Consider the following 18,159-nt stretch of genomic DNA (forward strand, 5'->3'; position numbering starts at 1 on the left):
CTCGCCCACACAGCGTATGACGCGCGGCGACGACTTTATCGCCCTTGGACTTTATACGCAACCTCACGCCGATGGCAGAATTGCGCTTGGAGTGTCTATATAATTGCTATCCCAATAATAAGACCACCCCGAATACATTCGGACTGAAACTCGCCAAATTCGAATGAACTAAACTCCCTCAGACTTTCGGACACATGGATTCATACTCAACAGGTTCGCATAGATTCAGTGCATCAAAGACTGACCGCATAGCGATATCAGTTCTTAAAATTGCTGACTTAGACCAAATCGCTGACTCGGCTCGCTTCAATTAGATTCTCCGTCACAAACACACCGGGATACCCACGCACCGGGAGCCGGCGGAATGGTGCAACGTTCTGGAAAGGATTTTGCGACTGATTCGAGGATTGTTATTGGCAGAGATACAGTCATCAGATTCCCTAGTCTAGTCTCCCAGCGGGAACACGACGGTTTTACAAGGGGGGGACCTGTGGTGCAGTGACGGTGCTCCTTACGTGTGATGTGAACTCAATATGTGCTCCAACAGCGAGTCGACTTGCGTATCTGGAGCCATTATTGATAATGTGAATTAAACCCATTTCCCTGCATACCTACTACCGGACCTACTCATAAATGGCCATGGTGTATTGCTGGCCCAAACGCTACCTCGAGCCGCAGCAGGGTGCTGGCAACTAAGGGTCAAACCAGTGTAATGGCACCACAACCACCGGTTTGCAATGACCTAAATTTTATGCACGTGGGAAATAATTATGTGCTTGCGTAAGCGATCATAGATGGCTGGTGCTGTTAATTACTCTAGAAATCATGTTTCTTAATGGCGAGCAGATGTTAGGAACAGATATATACGCAGGCTTTTGCATGGAGCCTGGTCATTTCCTTGTGTAAAATCTTATTTATTCGACGCAAACGCTTTGCTCACATGCCTCTAGGCTTACTGGTAGTAACGGAGCCGACTCATAAGCACAAAGACACCGATTCAGTTACGATCTTGTGGGCTGTGTCTCGCTTGTAGTCTCGTGTACTTGACAACGATGGCAATCAAGTGATTCACACATACATTAATTCACTCACAGAAGCTCCAATTCCAGTGGTATTCACACAGACCCAAACTCACGTCGACTTCGACTTACCTCTACTCAATCAGGAAGCAACTTACGCCCACTGGGAATTATCTAGATGTTCTCAGAAAAGCGATCCCCGAGCTCCCTCGAGCTCACTAAGGCTCAGACTCACGCTATACTCTGACTCACTGAGGTTGTATGAGCTTAGTGAGTCGACCAAGGAGTGAGCAACTGACGTACATCCCAAAGTGATTAAATAGTTCCTCTGGTTCCTTGGTCCTTGAACACCAAATATAAAACAACGGTCAATCCAATAGCCCTGCTGAAGTGGGACACTGCAGAACACCGGACGATCGATCGATTAATCAATCAATCATTCAATAAAAGAAATGTTTATTTCTCCATGAGGAATATGGGGATGGCGGACAAAAAAGCTGCACATTGCAGCTTGACAAAGCTCCGGCTATCTACAGAGTTCAACAGCAAGTGAGCCGTGGTATACATCTAAGTAATACCTGTGCAGGAAGTAACAAAAACATATAGTGCAAATTCTTCACACGCCTCCTAAACATAGAAAAAGGGTATCGATCGACATGCATCACCACAAAGAAGTGTCGAAAGTAATGAAAACCAGAAATATGACCGCAAAGGAATAAATAACACGCACAATAAAGCTTATACACAGCAAAAAAAAAACTGATAAAATAAAATACACCAGCGAGACATAAAAATCACCTTTCATAGCATATATCGAGAAATGCAATCACAATCGCTAAATAAATAAATGTTATTGACTGATTTTTGTATGTAATTCTTGTGGCTGAAAACAATCAAAATTGCAATAAAACTAATAATTGAAGAAACCATAAAATATTAGTCTTCACGTAACATATTAAGTTTTGCAATAGTCACGAAGAGCAATAATTTCCTAGAGAATATTCTGCACGTAGTAACTCTGCTTGTGAGTGCAAAGTTCAATCACTTCCCGTGTTGAGGCTAAATACAATATTTTTTTTCAGAAGATATGGTGTTAGTTGACAAATTTTAAACAACAGGTAAATGACAGTTGAGATGAAAAATGTCACAGTTTCGCCCTAAGGGCGAAGCAATAAATGCGATAGCAACACAGCAATGTCATACGATGTAAGGTGAGCGGCTTTGGTAGCAATATAAATTGTAGTAAACATGAGCTGATTAAGTGAGCAGGTGTGCTGCGGCGTAAGTAGACCGACATGTAGAGAGACTCGATGACCACGAGAAGGCGCGTGTGAAACGGTGGTGTTGATGAGAAGCGCTTCCCGTGGGCAGCGCGTGCGAAGGGACACACCTGTAGCGCTGCACTGCCGATCCGGGCAGCATTACATGTGTAGCGTGCGTAGGAAAATGTTGCCCGACTATTACTAACTGAATGAACAAGCGTGGTGTGAGCGTGCACAAACAAACATGAATAGATCACACTGAAGGACGGCTGACAACGACTGTCAAAACGCTGGCAGCAAGCCCATACGCTGCAGCGGGCGAAGGTACGTGCGGTCTATTGCTTCAACAGAAACTGAGCGGCGAATGCACAGTGCATAAAGGTCAGAGCCGTGTGGAGAGAAGAGACGGTGCGGTCGAACGACGAGCGCTGTTGTTGGCAGCGTAGAAGTGCGCCCCCCCCCCCCCCCCGCTCCCTCCGGCGCTGGCTTTCCGCTTCCTTGCTTGCGCGTGGGAGAGATAAGAGACTGTGCGGACGAGCGCGGTTGTTGGCAGACAAGTGCCCCCCCCCCTGCTCCCTCCGGCGCTGGCTTTCCGCTTCCTTGCTTGCGCGTGGGAGATTGAGTGCGTTCGCTCTCCGTGGTAGCGTGCGTCCCCGCACGCTTCCGCTGGGGCATACGGCGCGCGGCGCAGATTTTATCTATACGGAACCTCACGGCGACGGCGATGACGACGGCGACGCCGACGGCAGAAATCAGGTTGAAGTGTCCATATATTGCTATCGCAATTATAAATAAAACCAAATATTTAAACAATTTCCGCCTCGCGGTCCTGGCGAGCAGCACGCTTACGCTTGGCGTCCGCTGCCCGCTCATCGTCGATGGTCTCCTTCCGCCGCCGCCGCGCCCATTCCATTTTCTGTTCACGCCGTCGTGCTTGCGGGGCACGCTGCTCTTCCTTGAGACCGCACAACACGCGGACTACCCATTTCACTGTCAGAGCAGAACTTAGGAAAGGAGCCTACGTAGAGCATGCCATCATGAGACAGAAGGCACTCAGTTTGGTTTCAATACGCTGGATAGCGTACACGTGTATGGTGCAAACGTAGACATGGCCGTCGCGAGTCAAAGCAACACCCCCTAGATAGCACAGGCCTACGCACTCCGATCTATGACTTCATGCTACGTGGCCCGAAATTTTCATTGCCAAGGCTGGCATGACGAAAGCGGTTACGTCAAAATAACTTGCTTACGCGGGAGCATCCCCATTAGATTCTATGACAGTCGGGCCAGGTAGCATGACGTCATGATCGGAGTGCGTATAAGCCTTGTGCTATCTAAGTGGTGTTGGTCAAAGTGTAGTATCTTTTATCAGCTTAATATCTGATACGGGTTGTATTTTGACCCAAGATATCAAACTGATTTTTCCTAGTAGGCGGAGTGCTTGAAACCTGCTCCTCCTCCGCCTCGGGCCGGCCCAGTATTGTACTCTTCCGGGATCGGCCCACGTTTTTGGTCTACGGGCATCGATCCGTTGGAAACTAGCCATATAAAACTTTGCTGTTATAAGTGATCACGACTAGCGGTGTTTTGTGACTGCAACACAAACGCGATGCAGTTTATTTGTGCCAGTAGTAGCCATAAACAACTTACTGAGCATCAGTACTGAATCGTATCGTAATCGTATAGAAAAAAAAAACACATGAAATGTGAGCTTGTATGCAGTCTCAGCGCTAATGCCAGTTTGGCATATTTGTTTAAGATTGCAGCTAGCTGAAATGTTGAGGACTGATTTCCATAAGTTGTGGGCACATGTGCTATAGCCAAGGGTCCTGACTCCTTGTGTTGTTTGGGTAGTGTCGCTTTATCAAACGAAACAAGCAAATGTAGTCTGTATTATTGTTTTTTATGGCCAGATGGTAAGCACAGAACAGACGGAACGCGCATATAGATTCGATCTTTATTATATTAAATGTGTTAAAATAGGGTGAGTTATGTGGGTCGTATGAAACATTCGCAATGGCACGAACTGCGTGCTTTTGAAATACATTAAGTTTTTTAGTGTTATCCAGTGATGTAGTCCGCCATACAAGGTTGCAATAATTTAGTGTAGATAAAATCATTCATTATACATCAGACGTTTAGCTTTCGTTGGCAATGTGTTACGGTATTTATACTACGTCCAGTGACGCGATTTAGTTTGCCACAAAGATTTTTTACTTGCGTGTTTCGAGATAGCGTCTGTGATAACGTAACCTGCAGTGGCTTAAGCTCACTAAAAATTTGAATTTCAGTATTTTGAAGGCATAATGTTTTCTTAATTTCAACAAATGTGTGCTTTTTGCGATAGATTATAGCCTGTTTTTTTTTCTCATGTTGGATTTTTATGCAATTCTTTTTTTTTTGCCAGGTCAATACCCGTACAAGGGCATCATTTGTCATGGACACCAACTTATTAGTGTCACGAGCAGCGAGTGACACCCTTGTTTCTTAAGCAGCGACTTCCGGTCGACCACCGATTTTTGGTTTGTGCAAAATTCAAGAAATGTTTCTAAATTCAAAATAAATCATTAAAAATTAAAACTGTAGAAATCAATGGTTCTACTTAATGTTGATGATAGATATGACATGAGAACATACGTTTAGTTACGGATTGAGTTAGTTAAGTAACAGGAATTATTACAAAGTAATTAGAAATCACTAACTGCCGTCCACCAAAGAACACAATCGTACACTTTAGATACCCACCGCATCACATTTGGCTACTAGTGCGTGGTGGTTTCCCGCCAGTTCTGTTCGCTCGCTCCTCCGAGTTCGGTTTCCGGCCTGTTCCGTTGGCCATGGAAGTAGACGACGAGGACGCCGGGCCAAGTGTTGTGTAGCGTCGAGTTTCCGATGACGAGGACGCCGGGCCGAGTGTAATGTAGTGTAGTTTACATCGTTTACATCAAGAATTGACCAGTATTCTCTGTGTCTGTGTCGTACTTCACTTTCATAACACACAAGGAAAGCACAAAGTTAGCCCAAGCAATACACCACGGTACACCAATGCCGAGGTGCGAGTGCCACTAGCAGACACCTAAGTCATGTATTACGGTCGTTCTACGATTTTTGGGGTTTACGTTCCTGAAAAAAAGCGCTGCGTCATCGGCATAACCAACCCATTTAGCATCGGTAACTGTAGAAGAAATCTCATTTACACACAGAACCTATAAAAGTGGCCGAGTATGCTACCTTGAGGAACACTGGTGGTAATGTTCTTAGTCTAAGGTATTATTACTATAGATGGCAAACTTACTTCGATATTGAAGATAGAGCTGTAGGAGCCCATTCGCCTTCCCACGCACGCCAGACTATTCTAGCTTATACAGTAAACGTTTGTGGCGCGCACAGTCAAAATCTTTCATAATTAGAGGTGTGCGAATGTTCTAAATTTCGAATGCGAATCGAATAGTCTATGGTATTGTGTTGGAACATTCGCTATTCGTAATCGTTGAATATTCGTTACTTTCGAATATAGGGAATTATTGGAGATTTGTAGATGCCAAGAGTGTTACAAAAGACTGAGTTGCAGATGAGCTGCTGCTGCTGCACGGAGGAACCAGGGAGTGAGTGAACGCAATGAGCAGATAACTCCTACCGAATAGTTAAAAAAATTTAAATTATGGGGTTTTACGTGCCAAAACCAGTTCTGATTATGAGGCACGCCGCAGTGGGGGACTCCGGAAATTTGGACCACCTGGGGTTGTTTAACGTGCACCTAAATCTAAGTACACGGGTGTTTTCGCATTTCGCCCCCATCGAAATGCGGCCGCCGTGGCCGGGATTCGATCCCGCGACCTCGTGCTCAGCAGCCCAACACCATAGCCACTGAGCAACCACGGCGGGTTACCGAATAGTTACCAGTGATTAAGTTAGAATGGCTGGCCTTTAAACAGCCCATACAGGAATTTGTTATATGAATTTGTTATTTCGCGGCTTTCACCATATTTACCTTCGTTTAAAACATTGCACCATGTTCTAGTATCATATTTCCCTCATTCGACGAGCACATTACCGTACGTCTATCTAGCAACCCTTCTTACCTTCTGCCTATTCTTTGTGCTCCAGGTAACTGAAATCCGTTGTTTCTACTTTACAGCATCCTCAATTGTCCGGACATCTGATTGCAAACGGTACTGCATACTTGTGGAAAGTATAGATGTAATCCCCGCTTACTTCCACCAAACCGACTTCGCACAAACCTGCTGTTTGACTTTGCTTAGAAATGATAAACTGCAATATTCGATTCGAGATTGGGAGTTCGTGTTTCTCTAATATATGCATTCGAAGTGATTGCGAAATTTCATTTTTCGGACACATCTACCCTTTATATATTTCAATAAGTCGAACCATCAGCTCTGATGTGCTCCGTCGAGTGGTGCTCTCGTTGCATAGTCTGGTGTGACACATCCGTATTTTGTGTTCCAAGGGCACCGCTCGTATCACAGATGTGACGATACGTGCCAGATGATTAGTTGGCTGGTGTGGCTTCCATGGGCTTCTTTTATTGCGATAGCAATTATATGGACACTTCAGGCGCATTTTTGTCGTCGTCGTGGCAGTCGCCGTGATTTTCCGTATAAAGTCCAAGGGCATGTACTCCATAAACTCCGGCACCATCGCCACGCGCCGCATGCTGTAGGTGCGAATGAAAGTGGGCGAGAGGAGCCGACGATCGCGGCTAAATCCAGCCCGCACAAGTGAGGAAAACGGGGAGGAAACGGCGCCGTCTTCCGTCGCGCGAAATGCCCCGGGAGGAGAGGAGAGAGAGGGGTGGCGATGTACTCCGGCAGCAACTGCGTATTTCGCGACAACGCCCGAAGGGCGCCCACGATCGCGGCTCATTCTCGCGTGCGTGCGCGAAAGAGGAAAGAAAGGCGGGGAGGAAACGCCCCGTCTTCCATGGCGCGCATGGCGGCCCGGGAAGGGAGGGGCGGCGTTGTACTCCGGCAGCAACTGCGCACTGCGTGGCCGCGCGCACCCTACCTTGAAAGCGATCTGCGTCAGGGGCTAAGTCCAAGTGCGGCGGCGTCTGATACCTTTGTGCGCGCTGTCGTCTTGCCGCTCAGCTTGCGTTGAAGCGATACAGAGTACGACGGTCACTTCGCTAGCTGCTGCCGCCACGCTTCCTCACACCAGCGTTTTGAAAGCAAATGTCCGCGGTGATCGAGTGTGATGGGTTCATGTGTCCTTGTGCGCGCTGGCACCATGCTTGCTAATTTAGATAGTAAGCGAATGTTTACAACTTGATACGGCCGACAAAACTGCTATCCTCACTTCGTAAAGCAGTCTACGAATTTGGTATGGTGCCAAACTGCGACTTCTTTTTACTCAATCGTAACCACGTTAAGGAAACTGCAGGGTGCCTAGACATGCGCGACAATTTCCATCCATTTTTTTTCTCGTTGTGTGAAGCTGCATCGTGATTGCCACAAATGGGTTGTTATATTACATCGGGTTCCCTTTATTGCTGGCATTATATTCATTATATTTGTTTTTGTCGTTACGATATTTCTTTGCACTTATATAGACAATCCGCACGTATTTTCTCCATCATCTACGGCGTCGCCATGAGGTTCCGTATAATGTTCAAGGGCGATACAATCGCCGCCAAGTGATGTGCAAGTAAAAGCGTGCAATGTTGACCGGAGGAGGACGGTGGCTTAAGCGACCTAGATAGAACAAGAGATATATACTCTACTTTATTATGTAATGCTACTAGGGCTTACGGCCATAGAATCTAAAAGAATGCTTCCGAGCAAGCCGCGATGATCTTGACGTCACTTCTTTCACTGGTCTTGGTAATAGAAATTTCACCCCTGGTATTATGAAATTATTAAGCAGAGTGCAGAGGCCTGGCGATGTGTAGGTGGTGTTGCTTGATCTCACGCGCGCTAGGGAGAAGGTCGGAGAGGACCGCACCCTATATGCGACCACACTTATACTAGCGCCACAAAGGACACAGAAGGAATCAAGAAGAAAGATCGCTGATCTCATAATAACATGCATTACTTACTGAGCCGGCAAACGTATAGACGCATGCGGGAAGGCACAGGCAAAACGCAAGAAAGTGTGTACGCAAAATACATTTTATTTCGTCAATAATGACAGTGATGGAGCACTGACGCATGTAGCTACGCGATATATCCCTACGTGCTGGTCACCGTACTTTCTTATTACTTTAGTTAAAGATATCAGTGCGTCCCGCACATATGACAGTGGGTGCTAGGTAATTTTATCTTGAAAATGTTTTAAGCGCAACGATAGTCGCAAACCCACGCAGCAACTCGCAGACCTACGCCATACGTCCGATAACTTCCATTGGAGCCTTTTACCGGAGGAACCTGTTCACGCTGATGGTATTAGAAGAAACGAAACGTTGGTGTTATGCGCGATCGTTTATGAAAGTGCCCACTGCCGAATGCATTCATATTATTTCATTTCCGTGTTTGTCCGACGTATTCAATTGCTATTATTAACTGATACGGAGGGGGGGGGGGGGGGGTCCATAGAGAGTTCTCCTGCAAAGCCGCATCCTGCGAGGCTTCTACCTATATGAACCTGCATTGTACAGTTGTACAATGAAATAACTAAGTACAGAGCAGATAATGATGCACGCGTACCTTGCCGCCATCAAAATCTATAGAAGCGATTCTGGGCAAATAACAGGGTGAATCTACGTGCAGTAGCTCATTTTGATGATAATAAGGGCCAGAGTGGCTCAGGGTTCATTCTTATAGTGAAAGATGCGCTTGGAAGTGACTAGCAGTTAAATACGTGATGGGTAAAATTTTCGAGTACAATATACGTAAAGTGCAGAAGAAATGGCCTCTGGAAACATCGAATTCAAGAAAAATTATGCGGCAGAAACCTCATGTAGATGGCAGTCAGTAGTTGATTTAACACTATTAGCAGGGCTACTACTGTGCTCACTGTTAGCGCTGCGGTAGCATCTTCGATTGCTACGCTGCTTATCCGGTTTCATGACTCCATCATGATTTTTAAACTGAAGCTTTCTTTGCGAATCCTCCCGTACTTTCCTTTACGTGAGTGCTACTGCTTTCTTGTCTAACAGATCATTCTTAGAAAAATTATTCTGCCCGATTGAAGATCGGCCGCCAGCACATCAGCCAGATAGATGCTCCAACCAGCCAGATTCTTTAACGAATCGCACGTATACTTCCTATTGTGCCAACGCGAACTAGTCACTTTGAGGTGATCGCCGCGTGTGGCACTTTTCATAGCAAGGGTGCGAGTAACGTAGATGATGTCGTACGGGCGAGAGCCTTCGGTATGTCATAGCACTGACAATGCAATACCGCAGAAACTAACACAAATTTCAGCACTCTTTATGAATTTAAACATAGTCTTTGCCGTATGTAGACTCCAGCAAGGTGCGTTGAATCTGCTCCATTTTTTTTCTCTTTTATTTTCGTCTTCCACGTTAAGATACGTCGGGAATAAGCACGTCGAATAGCTAAATACGGACTTCCCTCGCGTCAACGCTCATTCTGTGCGCGTTGTGGTTGAGCATGCCTTGGTGAATGCAGCCGGCGCACGTCGACGTCTACATCCCTGCTGCAACTGCCGATTCAGCTTCCATAGCGTTCATGCCCGCTTTCCCAGAAAGAAAAAAATGCATTCCATTCGGTGCATCTCAAGTTATACTATTACAACATGCATATTTTGCAAATATTTGCTTCAGTCATACACGTGCTTTATTCACACCCCTATAAAACTATTTGACCACTTAGAAATACTTAGAAATTGGTAGCGCGTCTATACGGAGTCGCATTAGCGTCGTGTTTATGCCTACATTTAAAAGAATACCTGTCATTATCCGTACACATCTATAGTTGGATGCTGCTTCGTCCACTTAAAGTGGTGAATGCCGTAGGTGGGATTCAGCGCGAAAGTGAGCGATTATCTACATGGTGTAGCTCACTTTTATGGCATTCAGGGCTGGCATGGCTAATGGTTCCCTTTCTGAAACATATGTTTAGAAGTGGCTGTAGGCGTTCGATACGTCAAAAATAAAAGATTAGCCTATAGGATGCACTTAAAGTGTACAATAATTGGACATCAGAAACGCCAAATTAAAAATAAGGAATGCAACAGGAACCTGAACACTACAGGTAGTACATTATGCAGAATAAAGTCGCAAAACTCAAGGAACCCACAGGATTCGTTAACTGGAACTATGACTAACACATGTTAGCAGTATCAGAGGCATTAGTGAAGACAGCTAAGCAACAAAATTAATTCAGAAAGCAATTAGTATTCCAAAACTTGAGTGGTAATCTTGTAAATCAAAAAATGAATCACCAGGTTATCTTGCGCACCGACCCAAGCAGTATCAGAGTGTCCGGGTTCGTGCAGATTAGAAAGAACAGAAATGGCCTGTTCACGACGAACTCATCTTCGTGCTGCTGGGTCTTTACAAGGGAGGTAAGTCCTTGTACGAGGGCCGCACCAAGCTGGCCCGCCTGCATCGTGGTGCGCGATTGGTGGCGGCCTCCCGTCCTCGCCGTCTCGAAGGCAGCGGCATGGCGCATCATCGAGACCCGTTTCTCGCCCGCCTTCGAGCCCCAAAGCAGGGCCCGGTCACTGAACACGTCTCGAACTCCCAGTGCCGACAGGACTGGGGCTAGTTCCATGACCTGTGGAAAGTAGTGACCAACAGCCACTGGCCGCTTAGAATGCCTTCACCATTTATTGTTGGCCGCTATTACGCGTGAAATAGACAAGCTTTGTGAGTACTTCAACTCCCCGAATACGGGCAGACATATCTTACCGTTTTCCATCGCCCTTGTGCGCCAGCAGTGTTTAAAAACAGAGATAAACCTGCTTTTAGTCATGTTAGCTCAACTACCACAACGGCTTACACAAGGCCGTAGCGCCTGCAGGTCGGTAATACTTATGCATCTGTACACGTACATTTTTGCAAGTTTTATTAAAACGGTGAATACGCATGGCTATGGACGTAACGAAGTGAGCGCCCGGTAACAACAAATCGATTTCTTAAACACTAGCGTTTCTTATCAGAGTTACCGATTGTTAAAAACGCAAGAACAAAACGAATGCAACTATGCACAAACCAACGTTTCAGACGATGTATGACATAAGTACAGTAAGCCCTATCATAAATGCTGTTAACCATGCCTGCAAGGGCGAGATCTCTAACTGAGCCAAGCCACATTGGAATAACGGTACTTCACAAAGGCTAATCGACCGCAAGAAGCGCGCGCTGTAGGTCCCTTAAGAGGCATTCACATTCCAAACTGGAGCGTGGACTTTTTCAGGTGACTATGCATGTTACATGACCTTCACCGGCCTTCTCCGGTCGCAGACCGCATTGAAAATGCTGACCAATAATTAAATCCCTAGGAATTGGCGGTCGTTGGTCTTCTGTCTAGCATATTCGGCATCAAGTCTGTCAACATGGCTGGATTGGCCTGGATCGCAAAGCTAATCCGGTGTAGACTCCCATTGACGATTGCAAAGGCGAATTTTTACTTCGGTTCATTTTGTGTGCCGTTTCTGACATTGTGAAATTCTGCCGTACTGTCAAATTCACCATGTTGTCAGCTCCGATTGGCTAAAAATGTCGCCATACAAAATTTAATACACATTATGACGGAATAGCAGCACTTTGTTGAACAAGCAGCACTCTTGTTGGCGATAAACGCCATGATTGAAGTGAGACGCAAAGAAAATTGAGCACGTTGATGACATTCCTTGGTCTACGAACAGTATAATGCTCTCGCGTTCCTACGCGTAAGCCGTCTTAAGTGTCTGACGAATTTTAAGTTTAGTAAGTGCTGTCGCGCCAGGTGATGTTGCGGAGAAAATTGGCGGATCCTACGAACTGTGGGAATCGATGTGTGCGAAGCAATCTATGCTGTTTGCTTTGATTGACGATTATTAGCGGTGATGTTGGCGGCAAATGTGTAATTTCTTCGGCGTTTAGTACAATACGAGAGCGGTGAGTTGATGTTAGCCTTACCTTGCATGCACCACTGCTGTTTGTCTGCGTAGTCCACAGAACACACAGGGAGAAGAAGTGTTTGCTTGAGGCGTTCTTGTGCGTCATTGTTCGTAATCTCTGAGAGAGTTCAGCATTACAAATGCCTCACATGGCACATCACATCATGGTAGAAGTATGGTATGGTATGGTAAAACTTTATTATTGTCCCTCAGAACGCGCGTCAGCACGTAGCGGGCCGCTCCCACGTCGGCACAAAAAGGCCGAGCCTCTCTGCTGCGTCGCGGGCCCGATGGACAGCCCATAGCTGTGCTTCAAGAACGGGACGGCTTAGGGCAGCCTCCCATTTGGTCCACGTGACATCGTCGCCGTCGTGTAACGCGGGGCACCACCAGAGCATATGTTCCAAGTCAGCTAGGTCTGAACATAGCTCGCAAGCATCGGTCGATTGTATGTCTGGGTATATTCTGTGTAACAGTGCGGGGTTAGGGTATGCCCTGACCTGGAGTAATCTGAGTGTCAACGCCTGTGGTCTGTTTCGTTTCCTATGTGGCGGAGGATATCGTCTCCGTCCCATGTAAAAATGTTTGGTAAGTTCGTTATATGAGGAGGGAGGGTCCCGATTGTCCATAACCTCAGCGTCGCGCCACCCGGTAGCTACGCGGTCAACGACTCCTCGCGCAGCTCTGTGGGCCGACTCGTTGAGGTTGGGCGGGGCGCCCTTGATCTGCCCCCATGTGTGCAGGGAACCAGATGATCGTGTGCGACTTGATGTCCTTGTCCCGTAGAATGCGCACGACCTGCTCCGAAACGGTGCCCTTGGCGAAAGCTCGTGCAGCCGTCCGCGAGTGGCTGTAGAAGTGTTAAGCTTTAATTGAATTATGCGCTCTACGTGATTCAATTAATCATTACGAAATTATTTGTATACACTGTACGCATACATTCGTGGTCTGCACAACGTTTCGCTGCGTAGCAAAGATGCCCCAGTTCTGCGCAACGCTTTCTGGGGCCTGGGTGTCCTCGACGCCGAGTACACGCTTTGGTGCCATTTTTTTGGCGGGTGTTTACCTGCTCCTTCTGCATGCGTGAGCAGAACGCTGTTATGGACAATTGTAATGTTTACACTATCACAGCGCAGCATGCGACCTATAAAGCCCAGCACCTGCATTTTGGTCGCATAGGAAAGCAAGCACAGCTCTTCCCATACAAACTTCGCACCCCGGCCCGCGGCGGCGCCGGCCGGGTGATTATGATTGATGGTGATGATTTAATGGCATCCCCTTCGAAACGGGGCGGCGACAAATAGTCACCCAGCCTCCTTAATTTATTCAGGTATACTATACATGTTTTTTATCTAGCATTTTTGTATACCTCTCATTAATCTTTTTCTTTTAGGGGCGAAGCACCTTAGGGCCGAGTCTTGTCCCTCCCTCATCGTCCGTAGCTCTGGTTTGTATGGAGCCCGCTAGGGGCGCTGCGGTGCACAAGGGCTATATAAACGCTCGTTCCCGACGCGCGCTCGCTCTCTTCAGCCATGGATGATAACGTTCGCTTCTGATAACGACGCGCCCGCTATGAATGAAGAGGCGAGGTTGGCGGCTCAACTGCAAGCGGAGTCGAGGGCTCGCAAAGCTGCTACAGCACAGTGACGTAGACAACAAGCGGACCCGGAGTCTAGGGCGCGGGAAGCTGCAGCAAAACGGCAACACCGGTAAGGGGACCCGGAGGTGAGGGCTCGCGAAGCTGCAGCAGCACGGCAACACCGGCAAGCGGACCCGCAGCTGAGGGCTGCGCGGTTGTCTACATAGATCACGCGCGGTTGTCTACATCTCACAGAAAACAATGTACAGTACTATGCTTTATGAAACTACTCTGGGTGAAACCTGAAGTAGCACATTTCAGGCCATAAGTCAGGAAAACGTCTGCAGCTTGTCAATAAAGTTAGTATCCCTCTAAAGTAAGCGTGAATTTCGGAATAAGTCATGCTTACCTGCTTGACTTTGAAAAGGGGCAGGCTGACACTGATCTCACGCCGTGGTCGCAGCTCGCCGAGACACTGCAGGGCTGTGACGGGGCTCAGATTGGCCTCTACACTTTCAAGCCCGTTGTGTTCGTCCGGGAGAAAGATTACCAGCGAGAACTCGGGCCCATGCTGCGCTTCGTGGCTGCAGATATGGAGAGAAAAGGCGTTTTCTTATTGTGCTGCGAATTTTATTAAACGTTTTTTTTTATATTTTTTTCTTAAACTCAGTCAGTAATTTTATTTATTTATTTATTTATTTATTTATTTATTTATACAATTCTGCAGGGCTTGGCGTGGCCCAAGCAGGAGCGGCATACAATGATAAAAAGAGATAATGCCAATACCAGACGAAATTAAGAGTGCGCAGAATACCAATCCAATCCATCAGCTGCGAGTACAAAGTACGGAAAAGAACACTTGCTCGTGTAATGAAGAAATTTCCAAAACAAATAAAGAACATGTTTATAAATGAATCAATACAATTTAAGCGAAGTAAAAGAACAATAACGCAAGGATCAACTTCAGCAATCAATTCACAAGAGAGCAACATGTCAATAATTGAGATTGTCAAGGGAATCAATACTGGTTAGTAGCGACTGAGGTAAATTGTTCCAATCCGTAATAGGCACCGGGCGGCGATATGCTGGCGAACAGCGCCGCGAACGGCAGCTGTCAAAGCACTGGCATGTGAAGCAGACGACGGGACGAAGGCGCTCGGTGCTTCCAGTGATTTCACACTGCGGGTTTTAAGGGCTGACGCACCAGAAACCGCATTTTCGTGTGCCTGCTTTTGAGAAAGGTCGTCACTTGTACGAGGCAGATAATTAATTGTACGAGGCAGATCACATTCGTGGCATCAGGTAGTATATAAAGCAGAAAACGAGCGCAAATTGCGATGCAAATTAATGCACCACGCGAACGGAGCTCACCGCGGCAAGCTAAGACGTGGAACTCCAGCAGTTATATTCCACATGCTATTTTGCTTTGCGTTTTAACATTACCGCGTATTTAATCAGGGAAATATGCGAATGACACAAAAATTATGGACAGAAAAAAAAGGAGACACATGTCTTCCTTATTTTGTTTTTTGAGCTGCTTCGCCGATCGCACATGTGTTCCCGCTCTCTGTCCATTGTAGTTTTTATCTTTGCAATGCTTCCCCATTCTTAATTGCTTATAAACTAGCCCAATCTTCAGTCACGGCCCATTTTAAGTAGCTTAGCGCGACGGGAGCCGTCGGTGGCGGCGAGTATGAACACGCCACTGCGTTGGTGTTCGCCGTCGATGCACAGCACAGTCGTGTGCCGGACGCAACCAGAATTGGGAATTGCTAGGAAGGAAAATGTACATTAAAGGAAGACTGATACACTGAGAAGACGGCAAAATGACTACAAGTCTGAGTGTTCGACTTCGGTGCCCAAGCTCCGGAGCCGTTACACTGCGGAGGCGAAGATAGGCAAGTGGGACACGAAGCTCGTGCGTATGAACGGCTCTTTTATTAACGTTAGAACAACTACATCATAGCAAATCAGCGTCGGAAATGTACAGTGCCCAGCGATTGAAGCGCTGGCAGCGCGCGGCTGCCGCCGTTTCTTTTTTTTTTTTTCTTTTCGTGCCACGATGAGCGCCGTGGGACCAAATGCAGTCATAATGCGTTACGAAGGTTCTTGCTTTCACTCTACACCACAATACATCAGTTTGGTGTCCCCAGCGCTTACAGTTAGTGCAAAAAGCGCTGGCGACCATGCGATTCTAGTATCGCGTTTCAATTGCTGAGCACGGAACGCGCTGTGGCCTACAGACCGCACATATACAGCCTTTCCGCCTAAAAAACGTGATGCCGCGATGAACAACGGTTCAATTGAATGGCCTAACCAGCTTCAGTCATGTTTCAGTAACTGTTTGTGCACCAAAAACGCAACATGTTTGATCAGACTTGGTTTCACGGCAGCGCCTGCTGCGCGCGGCGCGTCCGCCACATGCCATTTCATTCGCGGCGCCTCCGCATGAAGGCGCCACCAGTCCAAATTCATCCCGCGCCCGGTGCCTATAATGCGTGGGAAAAAAGAATACTTAATGACGTTAGTTCTGGCATTATAGGGAGTTAAAGAGTCAGCGTGGCGATGCCGTGTTCGGCGTGCAACCATTGGCGTTACATAAGGCTCTGGGGTGAGGGAAAGGAGGTTATTTTTAAGAAGAAAAGAATTTTAAACCGCTGGATTTTTCTGATTCTCAGTGTTTGGATACCAGTGTTTTGCTGTCGGGGAATCAGTCATGCTTCAGTCAGTCACTCGGTGGTTCATTAGTAGCAATTGCTACATTCGGGAAGTCAGTTTCCTTTAGTCATGCGGTACCTTTGAGAAAATAAATTGATTGCTTTACGCTGAATTCTTTCTAGTGCATCAATGTTAGTTTTGGTGTAAGGGTCCCATACTATGCATGCATACTCAAGTTTTGGTCTTAATAGTGATGTGTAGGCTAAAAGTTTAGTTTCAACGGGAGCTAGCTTTAATTTATGACGTAGCAGACAAAGTTTACGAAAGGCTGAGTCACATACGTTAGTAATGTGAGTATTCCAGTTTAGGCTATTTGTTATTGTGACGCCAAGATATTTATATTCCCTCACCTCGGTTAGCGGTTCAGTTCCTAGGGCATAAGGAAAAGATAGGCTATTTAATTTTTTTATTGTCATGTACACTGACTTGTTAGCATTTAGTTCCATATTCCAGCGACTGCACCAATCCTGGGAAATTCTCCCACTTAGCAGGTGAGCGGCGCCTACTGGTCCTGCTCCTCTAGCTAGGACGAGGCTGTGCATGGCTGTACGAGCGGCAGAACTCAAACGCGGCCCACGCGCCATGTCTTGGAGGTACTCTGCATAAAGGCTGCCCGGAGCCGCGATGGCTGGTTTATCCATATGCGTTGTTTCACCGCGTGACTAGTGTTGCCCCGGCTTTGTGACAGGGAGGGTTGCTGTATGCGCTAGTGAAAGCGCGCGAAGGACGTGCGCGTTCGCGAAAAGCAAACGCGACGTCTTCTGCCGCGCGATAGGCCGTAGAGGGAGGGGAGGGAGAAGGGCGACGGTGTGTCCGGAACGAACTGCGTATTTCGCGACCGGGCGCAAGGGGAAATGGCGACTTAATCTCGCGCGCGAAAGGAGGAAAGCGGAAAGGCAGCGAGGGAGGGAGGGGGTGCGGCTTCTACTTTGCCAGCAACTGCGTATTTTGCGCTGCCGCGGGCGGTCGCGCGCGCCGTGTCTTGAAAGCAATCTGCAGACAGCTCATACCTTTATGCGCGCTGTGCTTTCGCCGCTCAGTTTCCGTTGAAGTGATAGACCACACGAAGGTTACTTCACTTGCTGCTGCCAGCGCGCTCACTCTCGCCAGCGTTTTGACAGCGAGTGTCCGCGGTCATCGAGTGTGATGTGTTCATGTTTTCTTGTGCGCACTGACACCATGCTTGTTAATTCAGTTAGTAAGTGAATGTTTCCAAGTTTATACGGCGAATAAAACTACTATCCTTACTCTGTATAGCTGTCTACTATTAACAGCGGAGCTGTTAAAGCCAACCGTCAGTCCGTAACGCGTGAACAAAAAACCTCGCTGAAGGATGACGTCACCGCGCGTTGCCTGGTAACCATCTCGCGGAGCAGCGTGTGCTTCAGCTCGTCTCCGGGCCGTGCACATAATGCCTTAAAATGGGAGGGAAGGAGAGCATGCGCGTGGCACGCGCTATGCTCGGGATAGAGAAAAAAGTCACAGGCCTGCGCGGCACACGCAGCACAGTCCCAGCGTAAGCTGGTGGAGTAGCTCAAGAGTAGCTGCAATTTGG

General features: G+C 47.2%; 1 protein-coding gene and 1 non-coding gene across 2 annotated transcripts in view; one reads left to right on the forward strand and one right to left on the reverse strand.

Moving 5' to 3' along the window:
* Positions 1 to 3,605: 3,605 nt before the first annotated feature.
* On the forward strand, positions 3,606 to 3,791 carry LOC119465453 (U2 spliceosomal RNA). The gene has a single exon (XR_005194879.1). It is a non-coding gene; the product is annotated as a U2 spliceosomal RNA (small nuclear RNA).
* Positions 3,792 to 10,641: 6,850 nt separating this feature from the next.
* LOC119463487 (leukocyte elastase inhibitor-like) overlaps positions 10,642 to 18,159 on the reverse strand; it is a 42,143-nt gene continuing 34,625 nt past the window's right edge. Inside the window, exons 5-6 of the mRNA XM_037724329.1 lie at positions 14,296 to 14,470; positions 10,642 to 10,980 (exon numbers count right to left, since the gene is read on the reverse strand). Coding sequence (XP_037580257.1) covers positions 10,642 to 10,980; positions 14,296 to 14,470 — 514 coding nt within the window. The remainder of the gene's footprint in view (positions 10,981 to 14,295; positions 14,471 to 18,159) is intronic.

The sequence above is a fragment of the Dermacentor silvarum genome, chromosome 9 (assembly GCF_013339745.2).
Source record: "Dermacentor silvarum isolate Dsil-2018 chromosome 9, BIME_Dsil_1.4, whole genome shotgun sequence".
Lineage (NCBI taxonomy): Eukaryota > Metazoa > Arthropoda > Arachnida > Ixodida > Ixodidae > Dermacentor > Dermacentor silvarum.